The sequence below is a fragment of the Acipenser ruthenus genome, chromosome 3, assembly GCF_902713425.1.
Source record: "Acipenser ruthenus chromosome 3, fAciRut3.2 maternal haplotype, whole genome shotgun sequence".
Taxonomy (NCBI): domain Eukaryota; kingdom Metazoa; phylum Chordata; class Actinopteri; order Acipenseriformes; family Acipenseridae; genus Acipenser; species Acipenser ruthenus.
In genome coordinates this window covers 95,585,142-95,601,658 of record NC_081191.1, presented here as the reverse complement: position 1 = coordinate 95,601,658, position 16,517 = coordinate 95,585,142, and the positions used below count along the sequence as shown (strand labels likewise).

General features: G+C 38.5%; 1 protein-coding gene across 1 annotated transcript in view; it reads left to right on the top strand.

Annotated features, from left to right (window-relative positions):
* The window catches only part of LOC117394798 (receptor-type tyrosine-protein phosphatase N2), a 244,129-nt gene that overhangs the window by 147,163 nt on the left and 80,449 nt on the right, over positions 1-16,517 (top strand). The window contains exon 12 of the mRNA XM_059019205.1: positions 11,296-11,360. Within this exon, the coding sequence (XP_058875188.1) occupies positions 11,296-11,360 (65 nt within the window). The remainder of the gene's footprint in view (positions 1-11,295; positions 11,361-16,517) is intronic.

Here is a 16,517-nt window from a genome sequence, read left to right as displayed (position 1 = left end):
GGTTTTGGATACTCAGTCAATCATTTAGGTGTCTGAATATACTGCTACTAGTTAATTAAATATGCCATTACCTGTCAGTGGCAACTTACTGTGACAGCACTTATGTTACAATAGAACAATATTGATTATAAATTGAAATTACAAATTAGTTTAAATGTAAAAGTATTAGCACTATTTAATTCCTAAATTGTTTTTACCAGTTTCTAAAGACCATACTGGAGTAAAATAATACAAATAGATGTTCTTCTATATATTGGAAAATGACAGGAAGGCTAGCAAAGTGTTCATGATTCAAAGCTCTAATACATTTCAGATTACCTGTGACAACGACAAGTATCAGTTTTTTTTTTAAATAAATATTTTCATTTTGTTTGAGGAAACCAGGAATTGATTTTCTAAGTAACATTGTGTGCATGGGGGCCTTGCTAGTATAGTGATATAACAGAGTTACTTCATTCTTCCAGCTCTTTAGAAGTCTGGAGTGCAAGCTAAAAATCCACTTCTAAATTAACATTCTTAAAAACGGCATCGAAGCACTCTGCCAAAAGGATTTCTCTTTTAGTAATCTTAATAGGAAAATCGAAATCTATACTTGAATTCAAATTCTAAGTGCATGGCACATTTTGAGCCTGAGCGAATTACTCAACATTACTGAAAGGGTATAATTTCATGGAACTCTCTACCTTTTAGATAAACAGTTGAAATCAGTGTGTGCAAGTTTATAGTCACCCATCAGTGCTTCATGAACAAATGGATGACATTATAGCCATGTTTGGGACCCAGTAGGTAGCACTCATCTCTAGCTTTCAACATATACATTTTTTAAAAGATTTATGATTGAAGTGTATTGTATCTATAAAACACCCTCGCATTGTGATCCTTTCATTTTGGAACACTGAGTTTCTATTGGCCTTGCAGATATTAGACAAAGGGGTTGATCAACCTATACCCCATCTAGATAAGCCACAGTTAGATTTGTTTAGAGCATTTTACAGCACAGGGAATCTACCTGGATTGCAAAGACCAATTCCAGCTATGGCAAGTGCGGTTTTTAATTGGAGTTTGATGAGAGACTTGTTTGATGCAGTCAAGTAAGATGCACAAGAAGCTTCTCAGATGCACCTCAATTCTGACCTAGTGATTCAGTACCACTCCCAAGCAGATTCCCTGTTGTGCCAAATGGTTGTGGATGATCACTGAGTGCCCCCCGAAGATAAGGTTGATACCACCAAGCTGGATTTGAGCCCAGGCTCTGACCTTTTCCACCACACAGCACTCATGGTGTTGATCTATGACTTGGCAATTAGACTTCTCTTCTCCACGCTGGGCTGCATTTCTTCTATAATCAGTGGTATATTGTAGTTGAGCAGGAACTTGTATAATAGGCATGCTAAGTCACATGACTCACATCTGCTCAACTCTCTAATTCAGTCAGTAGTCCTGTTGATGCAATGAAAAGAGCACTAGGAACTACTTCTATTACAAACTACTTCTTTTAGAAGGCTAAACATGCTGACGAAACCGACAGCAACAGTGCACCGATTGAACAAACGAAGCTGGTGAAAGACACATTGTGGAAATGAGATAAATGCATTACCTAGTATATGTGTTAATAGACATAAAATGTGAATTTGTATAATAATTCTTGTTTTTTAATATTTTTGTGGCGTTCCGGTATCTTCAGATTTAGAACCACACCACTGTCTATAATATAATTAGGGCTTCTGTTTTTCGGGTTTTATTAATTGTATTTTTGGTGCTTATTTTTAGCTATTTTCAAGTTTTATGTAAAACGTTTTTTTTTCAGGGCTTTCGTTTTTGATATACTGTATGAAATTAGTGTTTCTGGTTACTTTTCAAATTGCTTGAGCGTTTTTTTTTTCTGTTAAAATATGTATAGTAGTAACTCGACAGTACTTGCACACTTAAGTTGTACCTTTTTTCCTGCTGTCTTCCACAATGAAATCCCTATGATCACTGGCACATTCTTCTGGGGTTCTTGTGTGTAGGCATTTTTGTACATTTCGCCACTATTCTGTTTTAAATCCTCTGTATCTTAACTGTAATACAGCTTTAAATCCCGCTAACAAGACTCCATCCTGATTGTAATCTCGTTTTAAATCTCGCAAGCGGAGTCTCCAATAGAAATATAGGAATGTGCTGTCACTCAGTAGTTGGGGCGGGTTTAAAGTATTCAGATTAAATCAATGATAGATGCAAGTCAGTAAGGCGGGACATTGCCTAGCAGCACTGGGAAATGTATTTATTATTATTTTTGTAGCAGGTTTTATTTTTTAATGGGAAAATGGTAAAGTCAACTTGAATTGATTAACCATTTCCACAGTTTTTCAGGTGTTTTCTGGTGTTTATTGGCTATCCACCGAATTCATTTTTTTTGTATCGGGGGTGTTTTATCAGGTTTTATCGGTTAAAAACGAAAATCAGAAGCCCTAAATATAATACATTTGTCATTCATTCACTGTATGTTGTTGTTTGCAGTTTTAGTTTTGCATGCAGAATTATCTTATGAAAATCTTTAACATCAGGTCAATTAATTGAGTTAGATAAGTAATAAATAAATTAAACGAACATTGAGCCCCAGTTTACAGAGTCAAAAAAGTGTGAAAGTCAGAAGCATCCATTCTGAAACTTTTTTTAGTCTATCCATGACACATGGTAGGTGTCAAGGTTACACATATAAATAATACAGCTGCGTGACCTATATAGTACATGTGTCAAGCAATTCAGTGTTAAAGCCCTTTGTATTAGAAGGCTGTGAGTTTAAATCCAGGCTTTGTCAATCAGCTTGGGATTTGTCATCAGTCTCCAGATGCAATGTGAATGTGGGTTAGGAGAAAGAAAGAGCAAGACTTTAATCCCTTAACACAAACAAACAAACTGTATTATGAGTGTATTATGTGTCACAATAAAAAAATAGAAAAAAAACCCCTCTGAGAAGCCATTGGGCTCCTCAGTAACCGATTGAACTGTTCAATTCAAGTGTAAAGCTGGTGAGGTTAACCTGTATCAGTGTACAGTGCAGGAAATATACAGCCTCGTATTGCACTAAAACAAATTCATTATTTACTTCAAATGTACTGAATGTAAAGTCATAGATTTCTTTGTAAAAATCTGTATTTTTTGTGAATTTGGCCGGAGACCTTGTTCATGGGTGCTGACAGCTAACTGCAATGTTGGCAGGCTAGCGAAACACAATGACATCATGTAGTCTAGTGCCGTGGATAGGAAGTGGCTTGTAGGGCCACCTCCCCCCAAAAGACAAGGCCGCCAAACCATGACTTGAAAAAAGAAAATGATGAATGGTTAATGCAACAACTGCGGTGGCGCAATGCCACCTACCCCCCAAAATAGGAAAAGCATGAATGAAAAGTAAGCAGCTGAAACACAGGCCCGCCCCCTGGAGCATGAAAAGGAAAAATCCCCTACTAGCTGGTAGGAGGAAACCTTAGGGAATCCATGGCTGAGGGTAGCCATTCCTCCAGGCTCTAAAGATGGCCGTCTCCCTGTTTGGCGTCGCCGCGCGTGACTGAGAGGCCAAACAGAAAGAAGTGACATGAATGAAAGCCACACAGAGATTTTATGGCGCTTGGATATGACGTGTTGATTAGTGGCGGATTTTTCTTTTCCAAGAAAATGATACCAATTAAATCTTAATTTAATTTTTATATCCACATGCCATTGTTCTTATTGTTGTGTTGTTTCACTACACCTCTGTTCAGCTAAAGATTCAGGGCACTTCTAAAGAGTGCTTGAGACTGAAAGCATCATTTCCAGCTCAGCAAGTCCCTAAGAAATTGAGTGTTTGATTTCACTCTTGATTACATTCATAATCAGTAAATGTATTTTGAGCTCAGTTCCTCCTAAGGTTGAAGAGACCCCAGAAAACACAAATGTAATACGCTTCATGTACTGTACAAACCTCAGAACAAGCACAGCTGCCCTGTCTGCTTGGAGGGGTTTTTTTTCTTCTTGGGCTTAATGAACTTTCATTAGACCTGCGTAGGTTTTCTAAGGCCTTAAACCGAAAGTGTAAAGAGATTTTCATGTGATTTCCTCTCTGGTATCGTTAGTTAGACACAATATGACAATGTGTGTCTCTTCAGTTTCTGCAGAGAGGTAATGGGTCCATGCCCCAGGTGTCCCTGCTTTTAATTGTATTGGATATTGCATATTGTCTTTGTGAAGCTGCGAGTCTCGTTTTGCTTGTGCTTCATCTTGCACTTTAAATTTCTCGAGGCAATAAGGGCAGCATGAAAAAATCATTTGAACAGATTGAATGCTGAAATGTTGATATCAGAAATTAAATTAATGCAAGTGAGACCGAAAACAATATCTAATTAAAATCATTTGAAAAATGACTTGAAAATTGGTTTTGACATCAACATTTACACAGCCTGTCATAAATATTACCGCACGTCCAACATTTTTTATTGTTCTTTCCACAGACAAGGAAGGTGCTTCTGGTTCCATAAGACTACCACAGGTCTGGTGTTACAGTTTACAACACATTCACTTGGTCTGCTTGTGCTGGTTTATGTCTTTGCTATCTAAAATGCAGTTCATTTAGATTATTTCAAAGTCATGTGGTTACACTAATCTGAATCACATTCTAGGAAAACAAAACATTTTTCAAGATGGTATATTTTCAGTTGTACCAGAATAATGAATATTATGGTTCAGGAATGTGATTATATGTGCTCATTCAGTCATGCTGCCTTAAAACCTTGCATGTATTTATTTTTAGAGTTTTGTTTGGAGGTTGTCTTACGACCTTGGATTCTTGAATAAATAATTTAATTCAATATTCAATGTATTTTATTTATATAGTGCCTTTCATACCACAGTATCTCAGCATGCAATATCAAGAAGTAGTAAAAATTACAAAGTAACAATGAATAAATAATAATAATAATAATAATAATAATAATAATAATAATAATAATAATAATAATAATAATAATAAAAACAATAAAAAAAAAAAATTGAAGGAAACAGGAAATTAATAAGAAGGATAAAACACAAAATTACAAAAATAAGCTAATAGAATAGATAAAAACAATTATATTTCTAAGGAGTTATGGAGAAATATGGAGAACATTCTGCCTGATTATTGATTTCTGTGTTTGATGTGGACATAGACAGAGTGACCATTCACATTACATCTAATATGTATTTTACTTTTTTTTTATTAAAACAAAAAAATATTGTAACATGATGTGCAAATTATTGTGTATTTGGTGAAACTTTTTATTTATTTAAAGACTAGTTGGGGCGTATTCAGTTAATCTAATTAGTTTTGGGTCTTCTTACCAGCACCACTGCAATTAGGTTTAAGTCAGTTTCTTTCAGTACCAAAATGTAAAATGTTTTTTTGTATTGATTTGAAAGGCTGTGGTATTGATATGTTAAGATTGGTTGAATAGACCCCCTAAAATTTTAAATACATTAAAAAAGAAAGAGAAAATCAGACAAATAGGAAAGCCCACAGCATGGTGAGAGGACCCTGTACCTAATACCCATTCCAGCTAGAGAACACAGCGTGGTGAGAGGACCCTGTACCTAATACCCATTCCAGCTAGAGAACACAGCGTGGTGAGGGGACCCTGTACCTAATACCCATTCCAGCTAGAGAACACAGCGTGGTGAGAGGACCCTGTACCTAATACCCATTCCAGCTAGAGAACACAGTGTGGTGAGAGGACCCTGTACCTAATACCCATTCCAGCTAGAGAACACAGCGTGGTGAGAGGACCGTGTACCTAATACCCATTCCAGCTAGAGAACACAGCGTGGTGAGAGGACCCTGTACCTAATACCCATTCCAGCTAGAGAACACAGCGTGGCGAGAGGACCCTGTACCTAATACCCATTCCAGCTAGAGAACACAGTGTGGTGAGAGGACCCTGTACCTAATACCCATTCCAGCTAGAGAACACAGCGTGGTGAGAGGACCCTGTACCTAATACCCATTCCAGCTAGAGAACACGGCGTGGTGAGAGGACCCTGTACCTAATACCCATTCCAGCTAGAGAACACAGTGTGGTGAGAGGACCCTGTGCCTAATACCCATTCCAGCTAGAGAACACAGCGTGGTGAGAGGACCCTGTACCTAATACCCATTCCAGCTAGAGAACACAGCGTGGTGAGAGGACCGTGTACCTAATACCCATTCCAGCTAGAGAACACAGCGTGGTGAGAGGACCCTGTACCTAATACCCATTCCAGCTAGAGAACACAGCGTGGCGAGAGGACCCTGTACCTAATACCCATTCCAGCTAGAGAACACAGCGTGGTGAGAGGACCGTGTACCTAATACCCATTCCAGCTAGAGTACACAGTGTGGTGAGAGGACCCTGTACCTAATACCCATTCCAGCTAGAGAACACAGTGTGGTGAGAGGACCCTGTACCTAATACCCATTCCAGCTAGAGAACACAGTGTGGTGAGAGGACCCTGTACCTAATATCCATTCCAGCTAGAGAACACAGCGTGGTGAGAGGACCCTGTACCTAATACCCATTCCAGCTAGAGAACACAGCGTGGTGAGAGGACCCTGTACCTAATACCCATTCCAGCTAGAGAACACAGCGTGGTGAGAGGACCCTGTACCTAATACCCATTCCAGCTAGAGAACACAGCGTGGTGAGAGGACCCTGTACCTAATAACCATTCCAGCTAGAGAACACAGCGTGGTGAGAGGACCCTGTACCTAATACCCATTCCAGCTAGAGAACACAGCGTGGTGAGAGGACCCTGTGCCTAATACCCATTCCAGCTAGAGAACACAGCGTGGTGAGAGGACCCTGTACCTAATACCCATTCCAGCTAGAGAACACAGCGTGGTGAGAGGACCCTGTACCTAATACCCATTCCAGCTAGAGAACACAGCGTGGTGAGAGGACCCTGTATCTAATACCCATTCCAGCTAGAGAACACAGCGTGGTGAGAGGACCCTGTACCTAATACCCATTCCAGCTAGAGAACACAGCGTGGTGAGAGGACCCTGTACCTAATACCCATTCCAGCTAGAGAACACAGCGTGGTGAGAGGACCCTGTACCTAATACCCATTCCAGCTAGAGAACACAGCGTGGTGAGAGGACCCTGTACCTAATACCCATTCCAGCTAGAGAACACAGCGTGGTGAGAGGACCCTGTACCTAATACCCATTCCAGCTAGAGAACACAGCGTGGTGAGAGGACCCTGTACCTAATACCCATTCCAGCTAGAGAACACAGTGTGGTGAGAGGACCCTGTACCTAATACCCATTCCAGCTAGAGAACACAGCGTGGTGAGAGGACCCTGTACCTAATACCCATTCCGGCTAGAGAACACAGCGTGGTGAGAGGACCCTGTGCCTAATACCCATTCCAGCTAGAGAACACAGCGTGGTGAGAGGACCCTGTACCTAATACCCATTCCAGCTAGAGAACACAGCGTGGTGAGAGGACCCTGTACCTAATACCCATTCCGGCTTCACTGTGATTCATACCTGGATTATATTGACAAAGCTGATTGATTTGGACGGGGTGGATGGGGATATGGTGTTTTAAGAGAGCTTTATTGCCAAGTGTTTCATCATTTTTAAAACAGAGTGGCAGAAACAGTGGCCTTTCTTTCTGGTGCTTTCTCAAAGGAAAAACATTATTTCTGACCTTTTTTATTTGACTCATTTTCATCTAGCAGGCTCCAATTAAAGTCCCTATCATTTCCTTATAAACAGCCCCTGTCAGATTCCAGCTTTAGATGCAAAATGAAAGAAAGTTCCAATGCGAACACGAATGAAATCAAGCATTGAGGGAAGCTTGTGTTTCTCTTGCTGATTATCAATTGCCTTTTGAATGTAATGAAGCTCTGATTAAATCAATAGTAACCCATTATATCTGCTTATTAATGGTCAGCTAATAGCATGCTTCCTCCTGATGATTATTGATTATTTTTAATGTTTTTCACGACAGGCCTTGCATTCCCCTTAAAGCTGGATTTGATGACTTTCATGTACAGTATTTTAGGATTTCCTTGATTCATGTGTTCCTGGTTTGTTTCACCTGAAATTCCTCATGCTTAATATCCTGTGTGTTAATGAACCCTGACTCCTCCTTCCCACTGCTCTACTAGAAGGTCTATGGAGACAAGACTGACATACAGTATGGAACTCTCTCCCACCGTCACTCGTTTTAAATCAAGTCTCAAGACCCACCTTTTCTCTCTTGCTTTCCATGCTCTTTAAGCCTGATATCTGCTATTAGCTGCTGTTATTTCATGTATTATGCTACTATCATGTATTATGCACTTTCCACTGTATTTAAAGTATTATGCTTTTTTTTACTGTATATCATGTGTTATGTATTTGTCTGTATTTAAAGTATTATGGATTTTTTTGTTACTGCATCTTGTAAAGCGCTTTCTGATGGTGGTCCACTATGAAAGGCGCTATATAAAATAAAGATTGATTGATTGATTGATTGATTGATACTAGCTTATTGAATCCAGGCCTCGGGTGACAACAGCAGTGCCACAGTAGAGCCTTCCTCATCTGGGATTGGGGTTCCCAAAATGTCTTTCTAAAGTTCAAGTTCTTCTTCTTCTTCTTCTTCTTCTTCTTCTTCTTCTTCTTAACCCTGCAGAGACTTTAATCAAGTATGTGGTTACAGTAGTGAGCCCATTTATTAGAGCACCTCAAGATGTGTCATGTATATCCTTTATTTACCTACCTTCATGAAAACCTCAGGGTGTGAAAATTTCAATTTTCAGTCAGTAATCGGTGATATAGAAACAATAGGCATTTGTGTGTGAAAATGTTAGACCACTTTGTGCTTTAATTAGGCATCTTAAACAACTTGTTAAGTCTCATGCATTTTACCATTGGTGGCTATGTGTTCCTTTTCTTTTACCATTTTAAATGAATTGCATGTGTGGCCTATTAAAGTCATCAATTAAATTAGACAACCACTAATTTGCCTATTTTGACAATTTTATAAGATTTTCAGTTGAAGTGGTTTGATTTCATATGCACAACAAATCAAAACAACAGATGCAATGGGGTGTTCTAATAAACGTGTACTCGACTGTATATTACAAGATAAACTTGGAAATAGCCTACAATGGTGAAATGACTTTTTGGGTAACATTCTTATACCACGGGGTCTCCAACCCCTTGGTGGTAAGGTGATAAACATCTCTTAATGTGAAAATGAGCAAACATTAATCTATGCAGGTGTGAACAAGTCAATTATATCTTATTCACACATCCCATATAATGTGCGATCATCACGTTAATGGCAGCCGTGTGGGTTGTGCTGTGTGTTGATCAAGCATTGTTTAAACAGTGTGGGTATTAGCAGTCCAATGCGCAAGGAGGAACACATTAGAATGTATTAAAGTTCTCCAGATCTCCAAACGGTGTTCACAGTTCATTCCTGCTGGATATTAAAAAAAGAAAATTATAATAATTTTGATATGCTAAAGTGGGGAATGAATTTGTGTGAAAAGCTGATTGTATTTGTTGCACCTTTTGGTTTGCACTACGGTGGCTTTTAGCCGTGGTCAGTCTGGATATATAATTCTCTCTGAGCCGCATAGTCGTCTCTGTAGAGCTCCCGAGATGCTTCCTGATAAAGCCATTGAGTTATCTCTATTGTTATTTTGATCACAGAATAGACAGCATGGATCCATTCAGGTTAGAATAACCACTATGAAAAGCTCCAACCAAATTATTCCTCTGAAGCTGCGTGCTTAATTATATGGAATACTGCATAAATTGGCAAGTGCAAAGAATTATTCTGATAAATTAAAATACTAATTAAATAGGCAATTGCAGAATTGTGAGAACATTATAGGGTTCAGCTCTTCCAGGTAATTTGCATATCCTTCATCTGGGGAATTTGATTTTAAAGTACTTATTTTTTTCCACTTTGATGCATTCACATGGAAAAAAGGCTTCTATGCATGCTCTTTTTATAATTTTCCATTGTGTATTATGCACCAACTACACACACACACACACACACACACGCACACACACACACAATCTTTCCATGATTTCATTTTAAAATGTTTCTTCAGAAATGTCAGGTGCTATTTGTGCTGTTTGCATTGATTTGTAATTGAACCATTTTGTAGTGTAGTATGTGTTAGGATTTCCCATGATGAAACACAGCAGCACCCACAATTCTGATCCTTACAGACACATTCCATTTGGACTTGTGTATTTCTAAGTTTACGGCATTGTTTCTTATACAACTGTAGTACAATAGAGATGGTAATATGAAAAGGATGCACTCCACATATTTGTGAAACATTTTTCAATGTTTTGGATATTTAAAGCAGTAATATATGTTCTTACTACTATGAAAGACAATGCAATAAGAATTCTAAAATATTGGTCAGCTTGAGTAATAAAATCCCATGCAGCTTACTGATTAGCAGAACAGGGAAAACTATGGAAGGTAAAATAGGGTTTCAGTTTTGAGAAGTGACTGGATGGAATTTAAACAAGGGCGCACCCATTCAGAGGGTCCTCCTACTAATACCACAAATGTAGATTAAATAAACAGTGATTGGATTATAAGGCATATACTACTTGAATGGTCTGCAGGTGTCTAGGTATGTTATAAACTCCAGTGACTTTTCAAACATCTGTGCAGTGCAATATAGCACACTATACACACCTTGTTCTGGTGCATCTTATAATACTTGTTTTGGAGATGGAGAAAATGCATTTCACTGTGAAACTAAGCCTAGCAGCTTGTTTAGATTTTCACTTCATTTCATTGAACCCTCCTGTACCTCATACCCATTGACATTGATGACGCATTGAGGAAGTCTGCCAGCGGCACACATGTTCAGACTACATTACTGTAATTTAATAACTATAACACACAACCAAGATATACAAAAAATACTGGTGCAAAATCTTCATAGGGGTTAATGCTGAAGGCCAGTGCATTGTATTTCAGAACACGAACTTGATGCTGCCATTGAATATGTAGTACTGCTTGACTGGCAATTTCTTAGATTATCTTCCAAAATAAGTAGTATAATACATGTAAATGTATAAACCAACTATATCTGGGGCATAATACATGAAAAATGATCCACTGTGCTTGCAGTGAGCTCCAACAGCTGAGCCACTTTAATACCTGGAGACTGTGGTCTGATGCTCAGTCACGTCCTCTGCGTGTCAGAAGTGCTGCTGTACCAGAACCGCTTTCCTTCCTGGAATGCCAAACTGTCCAGGTTTGGGTAACTGATTGTTTTCTCTTGTATTGCAGTGGCACAGAAGGAGAAGCTTGAAAAGGAGACCGGAGTGAAAATTCTGCAAGCTGGAATGGGAGATGTGAGTTGATACGTTTTCTACTTGCTGCTTCAAAATGCTTCTGTATGGTACTACTACTATTATTAATAGCAATAATAATAATAATAATAATAATAATAATAATAATAATAATAATAATAATAATAATAATAATAATAATTTCAATACACCTGTTGCTACTGCATCTTTAAGACGGTTTAAAACATACCTCCCAATTTTAAAGTAATGCTGTATAGTCGAATGTTATGTGATAATTATACTTCAAGGGTTGCCATAGATGAGGTAGCAGAGGCTCTCACATTACTACTGAATCTTCTTGTGAAACTGTACTGTGGTTCAGAACCATGTTCTATTGGCAAGGCAGGGCGATGAGTCATTGTGCAAGCTGCAGAACGAACAAGGTTAGGTTTATTCCATGCAGTTTTCGTGCAGTTAATCACGTACGTTTGAGGCCTTCTCTTAAAGCTGTCAGGCAGTTCCATGATATCAGTCTGCTGGCAATTCCACACGATCAAACTTCTTTGTATTAGGATCTAGGACATATGCCGATGTATGTTTTTACTTGCATGGACATTGGAAGTGCTGTGAAATTTAGAGACAACACAGTCCTAATATGGATGTGGTTTGTGAGGGGACTTCTAGGTGTAGCAGGAAGTTGTAGTAGTAAGTATTAGAGATACACAGCACGCTTTACAGTGTATGAAACATATGTACTGTATTTGCAGCTTATAATGAAGAGAAAATGCTCTTGTGTGCATTGGTCGCTCTAGCCTTTTTTGCAGGTGTTGGCTGAAAAGTTTCCTCCACAAAGAATATGTTTTCTATGAGTTTTATAGGATATTTTGTTGTTGCACGATTTAAACTTCAGTTTTTTTTAGCATTTTTTATATGTAACCATGTGTGCTAGATTGCTGGTTGACTACATTAGACGATTATGTCAAAACAACCATGATCTAGTGTCGATAGTCAATAGGAGCAGGAGCACACTGAGCAAATCGACTTTGTTGTGACATGCATGCTTTGTTTTGGTTCTCAGAATCACACATTTCTAGTTTATTTCCTCACTATTACTCAATGATTGGTAGCACTTTTTAACAGAGTTTCCTTGTTAGCTCAGACCATGGCCTTCTAGTTAGTTGTTTTTATACAAGTGATCTATTAAACAGTAAACATGTGAGATCCACCGCAGTATGTGTTAGTCTTTAAAGACATCTATTCAAAATCGCTGTAAACAGAAATCCATTAAGCTGTCATTTTTAAATAATTAAAGCTAGGTAGGTAGGTGTGTAGAAATGGTTTATTCAATCTCGTACTTGGTTTGATATCGGCTCTAACTGTTTCTTGGCAACGCTTGTTCCTGTTGGTAGAGAAAGTTGGGTTTCGATGCCAGTTTTTTTAAGCAGCTCTCTGTTATTGATCAGTGACTGCATGCCAAGTACAGGCTGTCGATCAAAACAGACATTCCAGGGATACTGAAACCAGCAGGTATGTCTTGTGTGATATAATGAAGAATCAGCAAGTGATGCGTAAGAAAAGAAAAACACCCTTTCAACCTTATTTAAGAGCTACATTTTGGAGAGGACAGACAACACAACACATGATATCTGACACACAACACTATAACAGTGTTTTTTCTTTCCTCTTACAAGTATTCTAGCTGTTGGCATACCAAGTCAGGTGGCCAAAACAGACAGACAAAACAGACACGGAACAAAACATTGCGCTGGTGTATAACCAGCATGCGTAGCAATTGTTATTTCTCTATTTCAGTTCTCTTTACTCACGTTCCGCCTCTGAACAACCAACCCGAGTGAGAAATATGTGCTCCTTTTAAGCAGCTGTGCCAGGACTCAATTGCTAATTATTACTATTATTAGTTTATCCAAGGCGACTTACAGAGACTAGGGTGTGTGAACTATGCATCAGCTGCAGAGTCACTTACAACTACGTCTCACCCAAAAGACAGAGCACAAGGCGGTTAAGTGACTTGCTCGGGGTCACAAAATGAGTCAGTGGCTGAGGTGGGATTTGAACCGGGGAACTCCTGGTTACAAGCCTGTTTCTTTAACCACTGGACCACACAGCCTCCTATCTATTCAATCTGGCACCGGCACAGTCTGCACGTGAAGTAATTGTGACTTTACCATGCTCACATACCAATCATACATTTTAAATCACCCATGCTACATAACCCACACTGTACAAATAAACCAAATACACACAGGGGTGGGGTGATCGGCTAAGGCAGTGCTTAGTTAATAACAAGCTGCAGGATCTGAAGAATATGTTGAGCTAGTAATCTGATGGCAGATTGTATATTGTATGTATAGCTGTTACTGCCACAGAACACACGTTTAAGGGGCAATACAAACCCAATGTACAGTATGTCAAAGCATCAGCTGAACTCCTGTATATATATATATATATATATATATATATATATATATCCTATAGTTTAATATTGAAAACAAAGGAAAGAATGAAAAGATCTGCAGCATAATGAGAAAACTGACCAGGGGTAATGGGCCCTACTTTCCACTTTGCTGTAAGGATCAGGCAATCAGGCATTAGTAACTTAGCAACATAAATATCAAGCTTTCTTTCATTACACCCATTTTATATTTCTTTTTTTGACACCCTTATCCAGGGCAACTTACAATTGTTACAAGATATTACATTATTTTTTACATACAATTACCCATTTATACAGTTGGGTTTTTACTGGAGCAATCTAGGTAAAGTACCTTGCTCAAGTGTACAGCAGCAGTGTCCCCTACCAGGGATTGAACCCACGACCCACACTGGAATAGTATTCAATCACACAGTATTTAATGTCATACTGTGAGTCCCTTAAACCAGGCTATTTACCTCAAATGAAGGGGAAATGGAAGTCCAGGCTGTAGTGCTAATGATTTTAAAGCCTTGGTTATGGCACCTTTTAATGTTTTTTTCTACATATTCCTCCTTAACCATTGTGTGTCAGTATGAAGACACACCAATATCAAATTCATTACTGGACTAGATATATCTATTCACATTGTGATACTGTTTATTTTAAAAACACACCAACACAAGACTGTAGAAGATAGATTGGTTTAAAGGTTTCTATTTAATCTGTTGTGTCTTCCTTAAAGAATACAAGCCCACTCCTGTGTAATGAGGCAGTCTTTGATGTTTGCATTATGTTATGTGAGTATTGATTGTTTAAAGCACCTATAAACCCTGGGTAAAATAAATGCAAAACATATTCCATTGTACAATGGTGTGCAAAAATATAGTCTTCAGTTTTAATTTCTAGTCCATGTTAGATTCTAACGATGGAAAACGGTATTTAAACCCTCGTTAACACATGAATGAACGGAAGCTGTCATTTGAATAGAACAATAACAGGATTATCTGAAGCACTGTCAGTCTATGGACAAACACTATGTTGCCAACATTTTCATTAAAAAAATTAGCGCAGGATAATATTCAAGATTGGAGCGATGAAAAAAAAGGAAAATCTGCATTCATGGTAATAAATATTCATATTTGTCTGGTTGGAGATGAAAATCTAATCAAGTGCTATTGATGCACTGGCTTCTTTTTAAACCAAAGTCATTTCATCCAAATTGGGTTTGATATGGAAATTAGTCTCACTCCGAGTCGTGCAGGCCAGAGGCATACTGGGAAGGCACTGGGGGTGTTCAGCGCATCCGTTGTTGTTGCTGGTGCCTGGCGCTGCTGCTATAGATAACCACAAACACAATGCTGGGGTCTTTCTTTGGGGTCAGCCTACCAGTAACTATCCTTTCCCTTTTTCTTGTATACGGTTTTATTTTGTGTGAGTTAACCAAACAGCTACACAGGGTTGTAACTCTTCATGTAAATGCTTTATAATAATTCTCCACAATCACAGCATCTCAGAGTGAAGCTGGGGGATTGTAAAGGGGGGGGGGTTGCTCTCCTCAGATTTGGAATAAAGCTTAGCTGAGGGCAACGGACAGAACTAAGTGATTTTCCACTGCAATTCCACTTGTCTTTTTTATTTTGAAGTTGCCAAGACAGCAATGCAACATTAACAATTTAGTACTGATTGAGGCTTACAGATCTCCTCGAGGAACATGTGCTGCTGAACTGATAGGTTTGCTTCAGGTAGGCTGGGCTTGACAAGATCAGGGGAAAATCTTTTGATACCAGAACCTCACATCTGATTCTCTCTCTCTGTTTTCAATACTGAAGAAAATTAAGTCGGCTTATGGAATTGAGCCTGGTGTTATTTGTAAATACATAGCTATTTTGAAATCTCCCAAAACTTCTCAAACCTTGGTGGTAAGTTTTAAGAGAGGTGCAGACAAAACACAGGGCTACTTACAAAATGTAAACTATGACTGTAAATACTACAAGAAGTCTATTTTTTACTGAAAATGTGTATCGCAGTTTAAAGCATAAACAACCATTTACACAAACGGTCTAAACGTTTAATCTGTGAAATATATGAATATCCCCAAGCATTTCTCCGTTCATTTCTTTTACAAGGGTTTGGTTGTCTGCCTTCCTCATATTTTTCCATATTGTATTTCCATGCCTGGCATTACATATACCCTCTCAAAAGCTGGTAAATGTAATGCAGTAGCAGCACTGAGTAAAATAAGGCTCCATTCACACTGTGTGTCAGCTCACGACTGCTGTAAACTGGAATATAGATCATTGTAAAACCAAATTCTTCATTCCGAGGCAGTGTTAATTGCCCTCTCTCCTTCATCTCGAAGGATTCTAAATACCATCTGTATTCCTTAAGGGTCTGGAGCAGGATGTGGGGACATTTTAATTTTGGAAATTAGTAATATCACATTGTTCTTGCGTAGCCAGGGAGAGTCAGGAATCTGTAGTCAGAAAGTCATTTGATTAAATGATGACCTTTGGCCTCCCTTGTTCATTTTTGCCATTGATGTTGTAGTTTAAATGCAGGTTCCCATCCCCAGGCAAAGTATCCCAGGTCAAGAGTTGCAAATAAGCAGAAAGGACGAAGCTGCTTAATGGTTAAAACCTTTATGTTCGCTTCTTCTTTTAAATATTTGCTGTGTTTGTTAGATACAAATTGTTAATTACAAATCGTATTTCTTGTTATTTTTAAAATCCAGTTTAGAAAATAGCCCTTCTTACTGTATGTTAAACACAAACAAAAAGGTAATTAAG